This window comes from Octopus bimaculoides, chromosome 23 (assembly GCF_046866305.1).
Source record: "Octopus bimaculoides isolate indiv1 chromosome 23, ASM4686630v1, whole genome shotgun sequence".
Classification (NCBI taxonomy): Eukaryota; Metazoa; Mollusca; class Cephalopoda; order Octopoda; family Octopodidae; genus Octopus; species Octopus bimaculoides.
Window position 1 is genome coordinate 6,400,453 of NC_142950.1, and position 22,500 is coordinate 6,422,952.

General features: G+C 35.6%; 1 protein-coding gene across 2 annotated transcripts in view; it reads right to left on the reverse strand.

The window, feature by feature from the left end:
* Positions 1 to 22,500, reverse strand: part of LOC106868767 (uncharacterized) — a 57,608-nt gene that overhangs the window by 24,211 nt on the left and 10,897 nt on the right. For both annotated transcript variants that reach the window (XM_014914195.3, XM_014914188.3), the window contains exon 2: positions 17,801 to 18,651. In XM_014914195.3, coding sequence (XP_014769681.1) covers positions 17,801 to 18,296 — 496 coding nt within the window. In that variant the 5' untranslated portion in view covers positions 18,297 to 18,651. The remainder of the gene's footprint in view (positions 1 to 17,800; positions 18,652 to 22,500) is intronic.

A 22,500-nucleotide genomic window follows, 5' to 3' on the forward strand; every position in this document is an offset into this window, starting at 1 on the left:
ATATAAATATATATGTATATATATATATATATATATATATATATATATATATATATATATATATATATATATATATATATATTATTTTCTACTCCAGGCACAAGGCCCGATATTTTTGGGGAGGAGGGCAGTCGATTAGATCGACCCCCAGTATGCAACTGGTACTTAATTTATCAACCCCGAAAGGATGAAAGGCAAAGTCTACCTCAGCGGAATTTGAACTCAAAACATAAACACAGTCGTTGGTATATATATTGTTATATATCACACACACACGTATATATATGTGTATATATATATATATACGTGTATATGTATAACAATATATATATAACTATTTCCCTCTATTTAACCATCTCTCATCGTCTCTGATGAAGGGATATCCCTAATATCCAAGAAACAGCTGTAAGACTAACTTTCTCTTTATAAATGTCCTGAAAATTCCACACAACCTTGCATTTGTTGCCTCATTTTATTTAACATATACATGCTGATACAAGACCCGCATTAGACTCCTCATTCGTATCATTATCGAACTGAGAGAGTTTAACTACGGTCCTTTCATAGCACTTACATAGCGTTACTTGCCACCTTGGGTCTTCTGGATACCAATACCTCTCATATATATATATATATATATATATATATATATATATATATATATACACATATATATGTGTGTGTGTGAAACTTTTGCTTTTCTTACTATTTCTTGTTCCCTACCCCCTTCCACCTCCGTCTTCCTTTCTCTCTTATCTCTCACTGTCCTAAATACTTTTCCTCCTTTTCTTTCTCATTTCTCATCCAGTGAAAATGCGCAACTCTCGGTCACGTGTTTTAAATATCAGCATTAATAACCAGAAAGAAATATGCGGTGATGTAGACATACAGACAGACAGAGAAACGGTTTTAGTTAGTATTAACGTATTTAATCTAGGGAAGATTTCTAAGCTAATTATATCATGAGACTAGACAGATCGATACATATACTGATAAATAAGCAAGTTAATGTTAACACAGTTAATGTATGAAGAATACAAAAGCTAACCAGCAATAATTATGTTGTTAGGTTAATTGGATAGACAGACAGCTAGTGATAACATTTGCTACATAACAAATGGAAAAACTAACAAGGAATAATTATGTGAAGAGAAAATTATTAGTAGATAACTAATATCGGTTCCAGTGCGTATGAGAGTCAAATCCGGGCATATTTTAGTTTTATTCTGACTTCATCAGAAAACAAAAACATGTTCTTTGCCGCATTGGGCGAAGTGGTGATGTAAGAGTTATCTGATAAAAGGGAGTAAGCACTTTAGCCATTTAGCACTCAGATTTTTCTGTAAAATGTAATGTAATTGTTTATTTTTAGAATGACATTGTAGGGTAAGTGTGAGAGGCTGGGTTTGATCAGTTTGAAGATAAGACAAGTAGAATATTTGGGCCTGATATGGTAGCGTATCTAAGGGGAGATTCGATGTTGCATTAGTCTCAGAATTAGACAGTCCCTATACTTTAGATATACTAAAACAGAAGAAAGAACTTCTCTAGCATAGGGCTGTACAGAGATGATGGGCTAGCCGTGTCCCAGAGCATGAATGCCCAAAATATAGATAAATTCAGTTAAAACAAAAAGAAAAAAAAAACGTAAATCGCGGCTCGAATGCCTTTGATCAAAGGACTACTTGATCATATAGCATTAACGCGTGACTAAACAACGACAGCAACAAAACTATGCAATGTCTCATTAAGTACATTATCTTGTGTTGTATCTGAAAGCTAGACGGTATGAGAACCACTTCATTAGCAGCAATCAGTGATGGCCTCAGCAAGAAGAGATGGGTTCTCAAGTTTCAAGTCGGGATATATTCCAAGGAGAATAGACTCACCTCTCTTAGACAGCAGAGTTACCTCCAACCACAGTAACTCCGACCTACAAGAAATAACAGTCAAATTTCTCTCAAACCACATCCTACAATCTTATAAGAAGAAAGCACACATATTAACCGGACATTGCCTCATCTGATTATCATTTATTCTGTAGTCTTCAAAATCATTTGGGCAGAAAAAAAATATGAATTCTGTAGACGAGGCCAGAACAGTAGAGGAGGAGTATTTTTTATCACGGACAAGTGAATTTTGGAAGAGGGGCCTTGCAAGTCTACCAGACAGATGGAAGAGCAGTGTAGAAAATGAAGGAGAGTATATTTTAGATTAGAAAACAACTTTGTTTATCTTAATTTTGAAAAATAAGAAAAAAGTATTAAAGAAAAACATATTATTTATGGGATGATTCTACCTACATACATACATACATACATACATACATACATATATACATACATACACGCATGCATACATACATACATACGTACGTACGTACGTACCTACATACATACATACATACATACATACATACATACATACATACATACATACATACATACATATGTATACACACACATATACGATGGACTTCCTCATAGCTTCCGTCTTCCAGATTTGACACAAGGTATTGGTCAGCCCGGAGCTATAATAAATTATATATGGTCAAAGTGACACGCAGTGGGACTGAACCCAGAACCATGTGTTTGGGAAACCCGAAATTTTTAGTTAATTTCGGCTGCTGGTACAAAAGAAAATATGGCGCAAAATGGGATTGGTAGGTAAAGTATAAAAAGAGAGGAAAAGAAAGGGGGTCCTGACTAGATTCACAAGCTTCCTTCTTGACTCGAATAAAACGAGGTGGCAAATCGAAGCGTTGAACACATCTGTTTGTTTATATCACCACAGGGAATCTATTGGCCAGAACAACCAACTTATTCTTGAATTGCTTCCAAGAATTGCCAGAACTCTGCCAAAATACATGACCTTTGCTTTGGAAAGTCTTCACTGTTTAGCATCGAGAATTCGATTTTGTTATTAAACTATGAAGAGGTGGATGGCGTAGAGTAGATTGACGGTGGATTGGCGTAGCAGAAAAAAATTATAACAAAACAGCAGATCGATTCGAACAAATTGACTAACTACATTGGTTTGCTTTATGTTTTTGCGTTCAAATCATACCGAGATCATCTTTATACTTTCATCTCTCTGGGGAGAAGACATTATCATCAGTAAGCCTTAGGGATTACTGTGTCGAGTCTTAGGATTCAAAGGTTCGGTTACCCTGTTACCATGGCATATACGTGGTGTTACTGAAAAGTTCCGGGCTTTGGGAACAGGAAGATCAGTTAATTATGTTTTATTCAATATATAATTAATTATTATATATTTTAATACTCAATTCCATACTTCATAGTATACTTTCTCTCTATACATATCCATCCATATATATATATATATATATATATACACCGGGGTTGGATAAACTAATGGAAATACCTAGCAACATAGCATCATAATTTTGAAATATCTATAAAACCGTGCATTTTAGAAAAACAAGTAAGGAGTCGATATCCTCCACCATCATCACTACAAGAACTGGAAACTGTTTTAGCTGAAGAATGGAGAAAAATTCCTTTGGAAACAATTCAAACTTTGTACGAGTCCATACTTCATAGAATTCAAGCTGTAGTTATTGGGTGGGAGAGCAGTGCATGCCATCAAAGTGACACTGGGAAAAATATACGAAGCCCAGTATACCCATCATGACTACCCGTTTGATAAGGGTACACCAGGCACATACATCACAACCATATGTGTGTGTGTGTGTATATATATGTATGTATGGATATGTATATATGTATATATATTTGAATATATATAAGCATATGATACATGACAACGACGAGGGATGAGGCTACGAACGTGAATGGAACCAATCCCAATATTTTTCAATTTTCCTGCCGAGGTCGACTTTGCCATTCATCCTTTCGGGGTCGATAAATTAAGTACCAGTTGCGTACTAGAGTCGATCTAATCGACTGTCCCCCTCCCCCAAAATTTCGGGCCTTGTCCCTAGAATAGAAAAGAATATTTTCCAATTTTCACTGAGAAATCCTAGTCAAAACGAAGATAAAATAAAACATTTGCTTCAGGTACCATACAGTGGGATCGAACCAGGGACCCACGACTTCGAATCGACCTTCATAACTTTTCACCTATGCATACATCCTGTACATTCATTTATCTACTCATTGCAGTGGTCGGTCGGTCCTTGGTCGAGGCCTGTGCATGCGAATCTTCTGTGGCATTCTCTATACAATCTGGGAGGGTCCGCAGTCTCCCCTGCCGCCTTTAAACAGATTACTGGAACTTGGGCCTTCCCTGACTAGACTTAGGATGAATACTGGAGCGGCTTGGCGTTGCCCTTTCCAAGTAGGTGGGATTTGAACTTGGAATGTAGGGATCCGGAAGATATATCGTAAAGCATCCCTGTCGACGCACCAACGATTCCATCACACTCCCCATTCGCAGAGCCACCCGAAATTAAATGTTTTTGCGAAAAAACACAACGCTCCACCAGGTCTGGGAATCGACCCCACGATCTATCGCTAGTGAGTGCAACATCCTCACCGCTAGGCCACGTGCCTTCATCTACATTCATTACGTTGCTATAATTACTGCAAATATTATCCGTTGTTTATAATTGCTAATCAGATTGCTGTCACTCAAGGACAGATTTCTAATTAGGTTTAAATATATCTTTTGCATACCTAATTACTAATTAGTATTACAATTAACAAATATCAATGAGGTAAATATTTTGAAAGCGTTGTTGTCACACGAAAAGTAAGAACGCTGAAAAAAAAAATATGGCTTTGCGGTATTTCTTTCGGCTCTTTACAATTTGAGTACAAATTTCGCCGAGGTCAACTTAACTTGTCATCCCTTCGGGAACGATAAAATAGAGTACTACTCAACTACTAGAAACATTGGTGTCAACTAGCTCCCCTATTCGCCCTAAGGTTGCAGGACTTGTACCTAAATAAGAAACTATTATTATTATTATCATTATTATTATTATTATTATTATTGTTAATATTGTGGTGGCGACCTGGCAGAATCGTTAGCATGTCGGGCGAAATGCTTAGCGGTATTTCGTCTGCTGCTACGTTCTGAGTTCGAATTCCGCTGAGGTCGACTTTGCCTTTCATCCTCTCGGGGTCGATAAATCAAATACCACTTTAGTACTGGGGTCGATGTAATTGACTAGTCCCCTCCCCACAAATTTGAGGCCTTGTGCTTCCAGTAGAAAGGATGATATTAATAATGATAATAATAGTTATTATTGCGGTATACACATATTATGTACAAATTACATGTTCTAAGTAAATAGTATGTAAATGTTACAGATAAAAGTTTAATTTAATTGATAAATTAACACTAATTATAAATTTATTGGTTAAATTAAAATACGAAAAATTCGTAGGAAAAAAAAACTTAAGTCGTTTAGTAAAAACTAGAAAATAAAACTTTTGATAAAATAACATTATTTCAGTTTAATACATTAATTAATATAAGTTTCATTATATATTGTCTAATTACTTGTTTGTTGCGATTTTTATGTATTATATAATGATTATAATATATATATATATCGTTGCTATTTATGCAAAAGTGTCGTAAGTCCAAAACGTTGCTTTTTCAGAAAACGAAAAAATAGTTTCGCCATTCCATTTCTTTTTACATTAGCAACAGTTTCAGCTTAACGATAATCCTTTGCTGGGTGCAGAAAATCGTAACTCCATGCATGTATGATATTTTCAGTCAGAAATATTTTTACAAAACTGTCGTATGTGGGACTTACTACACTTTTGAAAAATGCTCAGCTGTTGTACTACACTTTGACAATTTTTATCTGAAGCAGCTGGAGATACGATAGTTTGACCAAAAGAACAGGCTATTGCTAGCAAAATTAAATATTCGTTTCTACTCTAGGCATAAGGCACGAAATTTCTGTATATGTTCGTGTCTGCGCTAATTTTGTACCCCTGCTTCTGCTTGTACATACATACAAACAAACACACACACACATATATATATATGTATGTATGTATTTATGCATTTATGCCTTTGTCTCCCATTACCGCTCGACAACCGGTGTTGGTGTGTTTACATCTCTGTAATTTAGCGGTTCAGCAAAAGTGAGCAATGGAATAAGTACCACGCTTTAAAAAAAAAAAAGTCCTGGAGTTGATTTGTTCTACTAAACATCTCTTCAATGCGGTGTCACAGCACGACCGCAGTCAAACATGGCTGAGACACGTATAAGATTAAAACAACATAACGTATAGTAAACACGCATAGATTGGTCTTGTGTTATAATTTCCCGGTTCTTGACCTCTTGTTTTGTCATCATTTCTTTTCTATTCTAATGGTCGTTACTCTAAATTTCGTTATTTGTTGGTTTGTTGAGTAAATGATTGGTTCAGCACTTTGAAGATAATTTGCTTCATGTTTAAATGAATTAAGACGTGTTGTGTTGGACGCCTATGGCTAATTCTTATGTAGGTAGGTGTCTGTGTATATATATGTATATGCATATGTGTACTTATATATATATATATATATATATATATATATATAAATGTGTGCGCATGCACATACATACATATATATGTTTGTGTGTGTGTGTGTTTGTGTGTATATGTATGTATGTATAACATATCGCAAAAACACATACCCGCATACCTGTATACATATTTACATAAAAATAAGTACGCAGATTTACTTACACACATACACGTATGTGTACAGGCATGTACAGATACATACAGGCATACACAGATTCACAATACATACATACATGCATACATACATACAGGTAAGCATGCATACATACATACATACATACATAGATACATACATACATACATACATAGGGAGACTATAATGAGAAAATGAACGTAAACAAATAAGATAGGGAACGAGATAAACATCTGTGAAAGGGAAGTGAGAAAGATAGACAGATAGGAAGAACGTTTAAGAGTGAGAGAGATAGACAGATAGGAAGAACGTTTAAAAGCGAGAGAATAAGACAATGAGTCGGGGAAACTAAGGTAAAACTATTACTACGCTATGCAGTTGAGAGGACTATTTTCAATGGAGCAGACGATATCTAATGGAAGCAGAAGACTATTAACAAAAACATAAAACGGAAATGAGTTCTGGTAGTTGTAAAACATTAGGCTAGTCGTCAGAAATAAGCAACAGGTAATCTATCAAATGGCAAGTTATATTTACCTTTCTGATTACTTTCATTCTCTGTCGACGCCATTGTCTTTCATGACCTACTTTCTTTGTGAAGTTTCGTGTGCGTGTATGTGTGAGTGTATGAATGCGTGTATAGCTGCGTCTGTGGTTGCATGCGTGCGTATGCATGTGTGAGTGTGTATGCATGGAATGTATGCTCAGCATCTTCGTGTGTATATGTTTGTAGAGCTGTATGTATATACGTATATGTGTATGTATGCATTTTTGTGACGTAGGCGTATACGTGCACATAAGTATGTAAATATATGCTTACACACGCGCGCACGCACAGACATAGACACACACATATTGGTGTGTATGTCTATCTATCTTCCTCTTTCTTCCTCTTTTTCTTTCTTTATCTGTCTATCTGTCTGTTTGTCTGTCTGTCTCACCCCCTCTCTCTCTCTCTCTCTATATATATATATATATATATATATACATACATATATATATAAACACACATATATTTCTTTATTCTTTTATTTGTTTCAGTCATTTGACTGCGGCCATGCTGGAGCACCGGCTTCAGTCGAGCAAATCGACCCCAGGACTTATTCTTTGTAAGACTAGTACTTATTCGATCGGTCTCTTTTGCCGAACCGCTAAGTTACAGGAACGTAAAAAAAACCAGCATCGGTTGTCAAGCGATGTTGGGACACACACACACACACATGACGGGCTTCTTTCGGTTTCTGTCTACCAAATCTACTCACAAAGCTTTGGTCGGCCCAAGGCTATAGTAGAAGACACTTGCCCAAGGTGTCACGCAGTGGGACTGAACCCGTAACCATGTGGTTGGTAAGCAACTTTTTACCACACAACCACTCCTGCGCCTATATATGTATAAATATGTATTTGCTTACATACACATACATGCATGCATACATATATACATACATACTTTTGAGTGTATATAAATATATACAAAGGGTGAATTAGAGAGAGAGAGAGAGAAAGAAAGAGAGAGAGAGAGAGAGAGAGAGAGAGAGAGAGAGAGAGAGAGAGAGAGAGAGAGAGAGAATTAGAATCGATAAAAAATAGTATACGAACATATTTTTACTTTTTTGAAATAATTTTGCTTATTTGTTGAAATGAAATAATTTTATGCAATCAAATTTCTATTTACATTATTTACATTCGACAGATATTTGTACTCATTTTGTTTGTTGTTAACACAACGTTTCGACTGATATACCCTCCAGCCTTCATCGGATGTCTTGGGAAAATTTCGAATCTGGGTTCTCATTCCTTAGGCATATGGCGTGGTGGTTAAGAGCGCGGGCTACTAACCCCGAGATTCCGCGATCGATTCCAGGCAGTGACCTGAATAATAACAATAATAATAATAATAATAATAATTATAATAATAACATCAAAAAATACCTTAGGAATGAGAACCCAGGTTCGAAATTTCTCCAAGACACCTGATAAAAGCTGGAGGGTATATCAGCCGAAATGTTCTGTTAACAACAAACCAGATGAAGACAAATATCCGTCAAATGTAAATAATGTACATAATACCTCATCTCTTAAATATAGAACTGAAATTTCTATTTATTAGAAAATACATCTATTCTTAACCGAAATTTTAATCATAATCAGTAAACCTATTACTTTATTAGACGGTAAATAAGACACATTAAATAATTATTGTCAAAAACCACTCCGGCTTTCTAGATGTTAAGTTGGACCACTCAGAATCTTTAATACACTAAAAAACATTTACCCGACTATGCGCTGCTGAAACTGGAGTGCATCTAAGATGTCCGTGTATCAAATTGCGGTAATAATTATCGGTAAATAATCATTTTGAATTTATAAAATATATAATCATCGCTAGAATTATATCACATAGTCCGTTAATATGCAGTTTACCGTCATAAAAAAAATAGAAGTAACTTGTGAAAAAGATGAAAGTAAATTGCAATTGGAATCGGAAGAGACGACAGTGACATCCGATAATTTCATGTATCTTTTATCTTATATCATTTACCAGTGTGTGTGTATATATATATATATATATATATATATATATATATATTTATATTTATATTCTTTTATTCTTTTACTTGTCGAGCAAATCGACCCCAAGACCTGCACACATAGAAAGAAAGCCAACGATGCTGGAACATAGATATAGCATGCCCAGCTGACAACAAGGTATGCGATAAGGAAGAAAGAAAAGTCGATAGATATAACAGGTTAGCTTGGGAGGTTAAGCAGTTGTGGTCGATGGAAAAGGTGGTAGTAGTAATTGTCGGAACCCTGGGAACAGTGAGTAAAATTCTTCAGAAGTACATAGAACAAATAGGGGCTGCAATAAGGGTGGAGCACTTGCAGAAAACAGCACTGCTTGTGACCACATGAATACTCCAGATGGTGCTCGAAAAATAAGGGGTGTTACCTTTGGTTCACTGGTAGTGAACATCTGACCAGCAGTACATCTCCAGCGTTAGAAGCTGTGCAAAGACAATAATAATAAAATTGTTCATAATAATAATCGTTTCTACTATAGGCACAGGCCTGAAATTTCGGGGAAGGGATTAAGTCGATTACATCAGCCCCAGTGCGTAACTGGTACTAATTTTATCGACCTCAAAAGGATGAAAGGCAAAGTTGACCTCGGCAGAATTTGAACCCCGAACGTAACGGCAGACGAAATACCGCTAAGTATTTTCGCCCGGCGTGCTAGCGATTCTGCCAGCTACCGCCTTAATAATAACAACAACAACAACAATAATAATAATAATAATAATAATAATAATAATAATAATAAATGTAGATAGATAGATACGTAGAAAGACACGCACGCGCACGCACGCGCACGCACGCACATACACACACGAACACGCACACACATACACGCACACGCACATACAGACACATACATATAAAGAGAAATAGACAGACAGACAGACAGATATATAGAAGCGTACATATGTCTATACATATGGGCATGCATCTATCTATATATCTATTTATCTATTTCTATCTCTGTACACATACATACATGTACATGAGTATGTATGTATGCATGCATGTGTGTATATACGTATGTATGTACTTATGTATATATGTGTGAGTGTGTGAGTGTATAAATATTCTTACATTTATATATATAGTAAAACGCGTGTATAAATATGCGTGTATTTTTATGAATGTGTCTATGTGTAGGCGGGGGAAAAAAATAAAGCCCGCATTCACAGCATGTATTTAAAACGTGTTTCGAATATTAAGCCTAAACATAGATTATTCTAATAGATTTCCTTTGGAAAAGCTTTTAAAATCCATTTTCGGAATCTGTTTACAGAATTTGTTATTTATAAATACAAGAAGAACGTTATGTAATATGTTAGCTAAATATAGATTGAACGCATGCATACACATATACATATAAGTGTGCAAACGAAATACGAAGTACTCAATACGTTATGATTTGCAATAAATGCTCAAAGGCCTACGAAACTCCGAGTATACATACATATCTATCTATCTATCTATCTATCTATCTATCTATCTATCTATCTATCTATCTATCTGCCTGTCTGTCTGTCTGTTTGCCTATCTGTCTGTCCGTCCGTCCCTATATATATGTATTTGTATATACATATATATGTACGTACATATATATGTGTGCATATACATATATATACATCAATCCATCCACACACACACACACACACACACACATATCCGAGAGAATATAAAGAATAGGAAAGATTAGAAAACCACACATGTTTCATAGCTAAACAATAACCTATAACACACAATACACGCTAAACCTTTTTAGCTTATTCTTCAGGTCTGATTACCTTCGAGTTGTTGACATCGTCTCGTGGGGATATATAAACAGCAGAAGGCAATCAAACCTGAGGATTAGTCAAACAGGTTTTGCGTGCGTTACAAATTATATAACAAATATTGTTTAGCTATGAAACATATGTAGTTTTCTTACCATTTCCATACCTTGGAATTTTAGCAATTTTAATTACTGAACCGTGAGTTGTATAATAACTGTCAGCTAATCGAACTTTCAATTTATTTCAATATGGAGCGAAGAGTATAACATACAATGGCTATTAAGCTTTACTATTTCACTACCTATCTCTTCAGACAATTTAGGTTCTCTCTGATGACAAATACAAAATATCTTCTAAGTGAGAACATATGGGTGCCGCCACTTAATCAGTTCAGGTCATGTGAGTTAATTGGTAAAAGAAGGAGTTTGTCAAGGCGGTATTATCACACCGAAGTTCTTTACAGCCGGCCAAGAAGAATCAGTTATTCGCAAGATGGCTTAGGAATGAAGAAGAGTGAGGATTAACGAGGAATTTCTGAGTCATTTGAAATTTGGAAATAATATCTTTTTCTTCCAGTTGCAGGATATGCTCACCAAAACGCAGTCGGCCAAAATTGGAATTTGGAGAAAATATACGAGAGGGTGCTGAAAAGTTCCTGGCTTTGGGTAAAAGAAACTACAGGAGGATCAGTTAATTATGATTTTATTGAATATATTCCCCTCCCAGATTCACACACTTATTGCAGCGGTCCTTCCGTTTTTCTAAACCCTGTAAAAGAACTCGGAAGGTTGGTCCTCCAACCAGGCCATTTGCGATGCCCTTAAAGCCAGGAACTTTTCTGCACACCCTCGTACAGTATATAATAGAAAGCGAAAAACTAGATGAAAAAATCGATAACAAAACAATCCAGAAGATCGATCATTATATCTACTTAGGTCAATGCATGTCAGTAATAGCATCGGAGACTATAGTAGAAAACAGTAGCCAAAGGTGCCACTCAAGAGCAAATTTCTGCCAAGGTCAGCTGTCCTCGCCAAGGTTAACACCCGTTGAGGTTAGCTTGGCTTTCATCCTTTTCGGTTATATATATATATATATATATATATATATATATATATATATATTCGCAGTTCGGGCGGAGCGTTGTGTTCTTGTGCAAAAGCATTTCATTCCACGTTGCTCTGAGAATGGGGGGAGTGACAGAATCGTTGGAGCGTCAACAGAGATGCTTTACGGTGTATCTTCGATTCTCGGACCGGGCTGTCTGTTGAGCAAGACACTTTATTTTCAGGTTGCTCCAGTTCACTCAGCAGTTCACTCATTTTGTTTTTCACCCAACGGCGCAGGAAGGGCTGAGTGGTAAGAAGCTTGGTTCCCAACCACATGGTTCAGGGTTCAGTCCCACTGCGTGGCAACTTGGGCGAGTGTCTTCTACTATAGCCTCGGACTAACCAAGGCCTTGTGAGTGGATTTGGTAGAGGGGAAACTGAAAAGAAGCCCGTCGTATATGTATGTGTGTTTGTGCGTGTATTTGTTTGTGTGTGTTTTTGTGTGTGTTTGTTTGTAACGTCACTGGTGCCGAGCTGTAATGGCCTCTGCCTTTCCCTTGGATAACATCGGTGATATGGAGAAGAGAGGCTGGTATGCACGGGCGACTGCTGGTCTTCCATAAACAACCCTGCCCGGGCTTGTGCCTCGAAGAGGAACCTTTCTACGTGCAATCCCATGGTCATTCATGACTGAAGAGGGTCTTTACCCTTTTACTCCTTTCTTCTTGAAATCCTCTTTTCAAATTTTCTAAGGAAATTAGAAGCAGATTTGAAAAACTACAACGTTTCGTATACGAATACGTCTACGTAAACAATGTAATCGAAGATAGAAAAATAGATAATGGGTGTACATGCATATATATATATATATATATATATATATATATATATATATATATATATATATGCATGTATGTATGTGTATGTATGTATGTAATTGTGTGTTTATGCATGCGTGCATGTATGTACGCATGTTGTTGTTGTTGTTTGACCTATGATCAAAGACCGCCATGCCATGACCATCCCGTCTTTGGTTTTTGAGATCAGTGTACCGTGGACTATGTTACATAGTGTGTCTTTCCGGGAGAAAAAGAAGGTAAAGAAGAGAAGCAGCAGCTGTGGTGGTGGTGGTGGTGGTGGTGAAAGTAGATGATGATGATGATGATGGTGATGATGATGATAAAAGAGAAGGAGAAGAAGAGAAGATGATGTTGATGATGATGATGATGATGAAGAGGAAGAAGAAGAAGAAGAAGAAGAAGAAGAAGAAGAAGAAGAAGAAGAAGAAGAAGAAGAAGAAGAAGAAGGAGGAGGAGGAGAAGAAGAAGAAGAAGAAGAAGAAGAAGAAGAAGAAGAAGAAGAAGAAGAGGAGAATGAATGTTTGAGAAGGAAGTGATGCAATATTATTGCCAGGTCGCAATCCCAATCCAGAATAGTCCATTCATTGATCGACTGAGGGTGAACAGGCCTTGGTTTTAGTTTTATATCAGTTGGTCGGCAATGGATTTCTGGAGCGGCGGCGCGGGTGGTGATGGCGATGATCCTGAGAGGAAGAAAGAGAGAGAGATAAGGAGAGAGGGGGAGGGAGAGAGAGGGGGAGGGAGAGAAAAGAAATGAGAGGGAGTGACAGTGAGACAGAGAGAGAGCGAGGGTGAGTGACACAGAGTGAGAGAGAGAGAAATGGAGTGAGAGACAGAGATAGAAAGAGAGATAGACAGAGAGAGCAAGAGAGAGAGAGAGAGAGAGAGAGAGCGAGAGAGAGAGAGAGAGAGAAGGGAATGCGTTGGAAGCTGGGTTTGTGTGTGGGTTTTGGGATATCTACATTCGTGTGTGTGTGTGTATGTGTGTTAGGATGGGTGTGTGTAAATGGTTTCTATTAGCATGTTCGCGAGTATGTGTGAATCTGTTAGTGTGTGTTCGCGTGTCAGTATGTATGTATATATATATATATAAACAATATATGAGTATATGCATATATATGTACATGTATGTATATACGTTCATCTACATGTACATATAGATGCATAACTGGGTACATGACGTGGCAAAAGAACAAGGACAAAATGGTAAACAAGGTGCAACAAACAAGCAGGCCACATAGAAACATCCCCTTCATCAGCTGCCACCATTAAAACTCCGGCGTTTCGAAATGTCTATGTGTGCATGTGTTACGGTTTAGTGTGTTTGTGTATGTTTATTTCTACATGTATATATGTATGTATGTTGTGTGTGAGAATGTGTTTAAGCCAGGATGGAGTGTTAGATTTTGTGTGTGTGTTTGTGCATTAATGTGTTTGTCTGTATGTGTGTGAGTATATGTGTGCGTGTGTGTGTATGTGTGTGTGTGCGTTTATGTATTGTATTTTTGTTTTTATGCAAATATCAGATCTCTTTATTTTATCAGCTATTCAAATGTGTCTTAAATACTGCATACATAGAGGAGTCACATGTACTAACATCTGTCTGTCTGTCTGTCTGTCTATCTGCCTTGCCTGTCTGTCTGTCTGTCTGTCTGTCTGTCTGTCTATCTATCTATCTATCTCTTGTACATGTGAGTGGGTATATGCGCGTATATCTGAACACACACACACACACACACACACACACAAGCGTATACAACTTAATTCATTCAACTTCGTTTGCTCTTCCACAAATCCAAAGACACGATATCTATGAACTTTTCACTGAAAGTATGTATACTTGCATATATGTACACACACACACACACTCTCTCTCTCTCTCTCTCTCTCTCTCTCTCTCACACGTACGCTCCCCCCCCCAATACATATATTCACCCTAACGTTTATACACCCAAATTTTAGCAGTCCGTTCGTTTACGATATGAAGCCATTCATAAAAGTAATATTTACGATCAGTTGCCATTCACTAAAATATATATATATATTTGTCTATTCATATACTTCGTATATGTTGAATTAAATCATATTCTATGCTACATGTCCAGCGTCCAATGCTGTTTACGTTTGCTTTCATTCATAAATCTAGATTTTTACATAGCCGTGTTAAATAGTACAGCCATCTATCTATCTATCTATCTATCTATCTATCTATCTATCTATCTATCTATCTATCTATCTGTCGGTCTGTCCGTTTGTCCAATTTGTGTCCAACACTTTCTTTCCGTGTACATCACGCCTTCTTTCTCTGTGCAGATCCGCGAGGGTATACACGATTGTGTATGTATTTTACCATTACTTAGCTGCTAAGATAAGTGGGTGACACAATTGCTTACAGTTTCGTGTGTGACACATATTGGCCTCTTATGTGTGTGTGTATATAGATATATTTATATATATATGTATGCATGTATATGTATATATATATATATATATATATATATATATACACATTTATATATATATATATATATATATATATATATATATATATATACACACACATTTATATATATGCATATATATATGTATACGTATATATATGCATCTATATGTGTGCATCTTATTATATAGGTGAATATATATGTATATAAATATATGTATATATATTTATATATATATATTTACGTATGTATGTATCTCTCTCTCTATATATATACATATATATATATATATATATATACACACATATATTCACATACACAAACATATATCACATACATTTACATGTATATATACACGAAATATGTTATGTTTACATGTATATATATATACATATATATATATATATATATTGTATATATGCATACAAACGTACATACATATACATATTTATTTTATATACATGTATGTATATATGCCCAGTATATATGTTTGCAAGTATATATTATATGTACGTATATATATATATATACACATACGCATGCACACATTCAGACATGCACACACATAGACACACACATACACACATATACATACCTATATGTATACCTATATATAAGTTGATAGACAGACAGATAGACAAATGAATAGATAGGGAGACAAATGAAGAGAAGAAGAAGAAGAAGAAGAAGAAGAGAGAAAGAGTGAGAGTAAGAGAGAGAGAGGAAGAGAGAGATATGTTACAAGGCAGATATAGATGCTGTTTTGTGCAGTAGCGTATAATTGTTGAGAAATGCATGCAGAACTGAGCAATTGACGAATATATAAAAACAGCAGACACTGCATAAATATATATCTATATACGTGTGTATATATATCTATATACTGCAGACGAGACACATTAAAACCGACACCAAATAGTGCAGTAGCAAATGTAAGCAACGTTTTCGTCTCTTCATTGCAATCTATCCCGCCAAATATTATCGTCTGCTAGCTTACATACCGAAATTGCTTTCATTCAAACACAACTCTGTCTTTCCTTTTTATCTTTGTATCTCTTTTTCCCTTTGATTTTCCAGTTTTGATTTCTTTGAATATTTTCTTCATTCTTTTCTTCTCTTTCTTTCATAAAATTTTTTGTTAAAATTTGCTGTTTGTTGCTTTCTTTCTGTTCTTTGTTTGTTTGTTTCTTTTCTGTTCTTATGTCCGTTCGATCTCCACTCACCAAACATTATATCGTCTGTTAAGTAATTTATATACGTTAAAGGTATTTTTAATATCAACACTAACATAAACAAGCATTAGTCTCTCCTTTTCTACAGATTTCTGTTTGTTCTTGTCTCTTCTCTATCAATGCACACACACACACACACACACACACACACACACACACACACACACACACACACACACGTAAACATACACACGTACAAACACACAGGCATACACACACATATACATGAAAGAAACACACACAGACATGCGTATGAGAAATCATAAGAATTATGTAGGTGTAAATGTATGTGTGAGCGTATATGAGTGTATAGTTTTAGTGTTACATACATATATACATCTCCACATACAGACACACACATACACTTCATACATACACGGAGCTTTACATGCATACACGCATACTCATAAACACCTGTACGTACACACGCATAGACATATGTATATACATATATAAACTGATATATATGTTTACATACATACACACATACATACATACATATATATATATATATATATATATATATATATATATATACATACACACATGTATTTATGTGTTTGTGTGCGTGTCTAAGTATCTGCATGTGTGTACGTATGTATACAAACATAAACATAGAAGTGTGTGTGTGTACGTGTGTGTTTGTAAAGAAAGAAAATACAAGAGCAACCCTCCCCAAAATTATAGAATTACACACACACACACACGCGCGCATTCACCTAAATAATTCTGCTAATTCGTCGATTTGTTTACCTCGTCTCTAACTCTGACAAACTATGTCTGGCACTGTAAACATTCTCTCTCTCTCTCTTTCTCTGCCCCTCTCCCTCTTTCATTTAGACCATAATTCATTCTTTCAAAATCTCATTCACTCTCTATATTTACTCCATATTTCTAATTTGTCCCTCCTTCTCACTCGTATCCTCTCTCTCTTTCTGTCAGACTGTCTCTCTATCTATCTGCCTATCTAACTTGTATAAACTTTTTGTCTTTAAACGTCTATCTTTCTTTCTCTCTTTGCACACACACACACACACACACACACACACACACACACACACACACACACACACACACACACACACACACACACACACACACACACATCTTCCGTGAAATCCTCTCGCATCATCTCTTTTTGTCCCGATTTTCCCCTCATTCTCCCCATCACCAAATCACCATCAACTTTACTAGAATTTTCTCAAGAACTTCACTTACTTTCCAAATCTTCGCAATCTCTGAAGAGATTGCCATACTGCAGATATATAACAATTTCACACATGTCCAGGTGAGGGTCAAGAACATAGCTGTCTTCAGTGGTGGCCAGATATTTCTCAGGTGTATTCGTATAGTTGAAATAGTACTTCCGGACCAAAATCGGAGATTGGTAAAAAGTCACATTATAAGTCGGAATTTCGGCCGTTTGAGAATTTGGGAAATGGTTCGGATAAAAATACAAAATCTGGAGGTAGGAGTTCGTATCTCTGGGCACAATGATTTTCGTACGATTCGACGTGGACACCACTCGAAAGAGACGAACAAAATCGAAACCGCGATATTCCCAGTAGTCCGTGGAAATGGCAATAATTAACAGAATTGTCACGTTGATTGTATAAATCAACGAACTAAGGCCAAAGAATTTCATTAAGTCGCAAGTCGGCCCGGACGAAGATGCGTTCTGTGACATCTTCGTGGGAATTGGACGGTTCCACATGGTGCTGGTTGCTGGTAGGCTGCTTTATATACCTGCTTCCTAAAATACCTTCTACTTGGAACAACCCGTTTTTCGGAGGCGCGTAATTTGATTTGTCTTCGTTAATAACACGGATTATGATAATAATATTATTAACACTAATTAATATTATTACCACTGTTGTAGTTATTGTCGTTGTTATTGCAGTAGGTGTTGCTTATATTATTAAACCTGAATAATTAGTGACTCGTCTGTTGTGGTCGTGCACGTTAATTATTTTGTTTACTGCTAACACTAATTGTTATTGGTGTTAATTTTTTCTTTATCTCCCGCCTTCCGTTTGTTGTTTTCTGTTTATACTTCAACAAGAGATAATCTGAAAAAATATAAACAAAGAAGAAATACCGTATTAATACCTTTAAAGATAATACACTCGCAAATATATGTGTGCAAATATATTTAAAAGAAAACACACACAACATATAGATATCCACACACACACAGTAAACACACCAATATTTATATCTTTATACACATACCCACACTTATGTATGTATGTATGTATGTATGTATGTATGTATGTATGCATGTGTGTATGTATGTATGCATGCATGTGTGTATGAATGTACATATGTATGTATGCATATATGCATGCATGTATGAATTTATGCACGTATGCATATATGTATGCATGTATGTATATATATATGTATGTATTCATGTACGCATGTATGTATGTAAGAATGTACGTATGTATGTGCATATGTATGTATGTATGTATGCATGTATGCATGTATGTATTTATGCAGATTTGTATGTATGTATTTATGCTTGCATGTACGTATGAATGTATGTACGTATGTATGTATGTATATAACGTGAGAGAGTTAGGGGTTGGGGGTTCAACCCACTAAGGGATAGTATCTATCCAGTATACTGCTGGGAGGGTACCCAATTATTGCTACACTAGTGCTATACTAGGTGCAATCAATGGGAGCGGGTAAAAGTGGAGGTTTTACCCAAAATTTGTGTAACAATTAGAAAATGGAGGATAATATGCTGAACCCAACTACTTGCAGACGGTGTATCCCGTTGAATTCATTAATTTAATTCATAGCAAAAGTGCCAAAAAAAGGAAGAAAAGAAAAAGAAAGAAAGAACCAAAGCACAGGTGTCCATGGCAGACTATGTTATTTTGCCAACATGGTTTACATATAGAAGTACAAAGTACATAAGGAATTCGAGGATGAACAGAAGTTTAATCTTACAGTTGTCTCGGCTTAGTTTTAGCAAGCCCCATTCTATCCGAATATTCCTTTCCGGAGTGATTATCGGATGACATTTTGAAATGGGGTTACATGCCCGAACCTCTAGGCCTCTTCAGAGATTCACAAAGGGTTACATACAAATGTAGGGCAAGAGGCAAAAACAGAGGTGTGGTAGAGACCAGAAGAAAAACAACAGCAAAAATAAGATAGAAATAAAAATAAAAAATAAAATTAAAATCAAAATATAAATAAAAATAAAAATAAAAATAAAAATAAGGGTACAGCAGGAAAAAAAAATAATAATAAAGAATACATAAATGAAGGTATAGCATGTGAGACATGCAAAAATATAAAAAAGGTATATGTAAAAAAACCCTTAAAAATACAAGGCACCCAAAAAGCCTACAAACATTATAAATAGGTAGCTATAGACACTCCAATGCACATCTATATGTGTGGGTTCGTGTGCACAGCCTTACTCGGATGTCCCCTTACTCTCATGTGTGCATATACAAGTTTTTATAAGCAAACATTCCACCACATACGTTGTTTGTGGTATCAGCTCTATTAGCCGTATCTAGAAAGCTGTAAGTGTTTTTTTAGAAAGGAAGTTTTGCTGAGTGTGTGTGTGTCATTTCTGTGTATATTGGAAGGTTCTATGTAGAAGATCATTTTATTTATATTTTGATTTTAATTTTATTTTTTATTTTTATTTCTATCTTATTTTTGCTGTTGTTTTTCTTCTGGTCTCTACCACACCTCTGTTTTTGCCTCTTGCTCTACATTTGTATGTAACCCTTTGTGAATCTCTGAAGAGGCCTAGAGGTTCGGGCATGTAACCCCATTTCAAAATGTCATCCGATAATCACTCCGGAAAGGAATATTCGGATAGAATGAGACTTGCTAAAACTAAGCCGAGACAGCTGTAAGATTAAACTTCTGTTCATCCTCGAATTCCTTATGTACTTTGTACTTCTATATGTAAACCATGTTGGCAAAATAACATAGTCTGCCATGGACACCTGTGCTTTGGTTCTTTCTTTCTTTTTCTTTTCTTCCTTTTTTTGGCACTTTTGCTATGAATTAAATTAATGAATTCAACGGGATACACCGTCTGCAAGTAGTTGGGTTCAGCATATTATCCTCCATTTTCTAATTGTTACACATGTATGTATATATATGTTTATATATACTTATGTATGTATGTATGTATGTTGCATATATGTATGTTGCATATATGTATGTTTGTATGCATGCATACATGCATGTATGCATGTATGTATATGCGTATGTATGTATACATGTATTTATGTGTCTATCAATTTATCTATCCGTCCATCCATCCATACATGTGTGCGTTTGTGATGTGTATATGTATATAGGTATGTATGTATGTATATATATATATATATATATATATATATATACACCGACACACACACACATATATACACATGCACATCCACACATAAATATACACATGCGAAGACATATATAGTAGAGTATAACACAATTATCTAACAAGTTATGTTTTCAATGTGAACAGAATACTGACGAGGCCGAAGGAGAGAGAATTTCAGGAGCGTATTATGCTATGCATACATAGACAGACAGACAGGCAGACAAACTGACAGACAGACAGACAGATAGATACATAGATAACTGGTTAGATAGATAGATAGACTGACAAATGGATAGATAAATAGATAGATAAATAGATAGATAGATAGATTGGTAGATACATGATCATATAGATAACTGATCATATATATATATATATATATATATAAACAAAAACAATTGCAGCGTGGAAGGTGTTTATAAGTAATTTAAAAACACACACAAAAAAAAAAACCATTAGATTCACTTCAACATTTAAATTTAATTTGTCAAAATATTTTCGTCGTGACCTGTTCACTGTGACCTGTTCACTGCCAAAATTACATAAAACAAATACGAACTAATATAGCTCTTAAATTTGACAGAAGAAGGCAGGCTAATTCGCTGGTGTAAAGGTAACACACTTAGTCGCGTTAACAGAGGGATGTGGGTGCGACTCCCACACGGATAGGAAACCCTCCTTTTTTTTCTACCGAGGGCTTATATGCCCCCTTATTAGACTATTTTCCTTAGTCATTGCACGGTGACCGCCATAAACTTTAAGCTTATATAAAAAATTCCATATATATATTATTTATATTATATATATATATATATATATATATATATATATATATATATATACACAGTTGAAACAAAAGTAGCTCCCAATTCCTGTTGTAGGGTTAATATGTATAACTTCCCAATTGGGGGATACTTTTGGCTCCTAATTCTTGTTCTACGGGTTGGGATATCAATAGTGACAATGATTATGACGACGACGATGATCATAATGTTGTTTATGCTCCAAGAAAATCATTGAGGGTCCTATACGTGAAGTTGGACCTATATTACATGTTTTAATACATTAAAAACATTTTAGTTTTTTTTACTCCTGAATATGCGCCGTTCAAATTGGGGTGCATCTAATACGCCCGTGCGTCTTTTTTTGGTTTTTGTTTTATGTCATTAGATATTGTAAATACAATCATAGAAATTCACTATATTTCAAATAAATTGCTTTGGAAAGCTGCTGACTACCGACTGCCCTCAGTTCGACCGGGAATATTGATTCAATATAAAATGTTGCGCACTTTCAATTTAGAAAATTGCTCAAGTTCAAATGTGCAAAACAAATCTCTCTTATTTTATCTTTTATTTGTTTCAATCATTGGACTGCGGCCATGCTGTGGCACTGCTTTGAGGGGTTTTTAGTTAAACAAATCGACTTCGGTAGTTATTTTTTAAAAAATCTGGTACTTATTCTATCGGTTCTCTAATGTCGAACTATTATGTTACGATACGACGGGATTCCACAAAGTTTCCGCCTATGAAATTCACTGACTGTGTATTCGTCA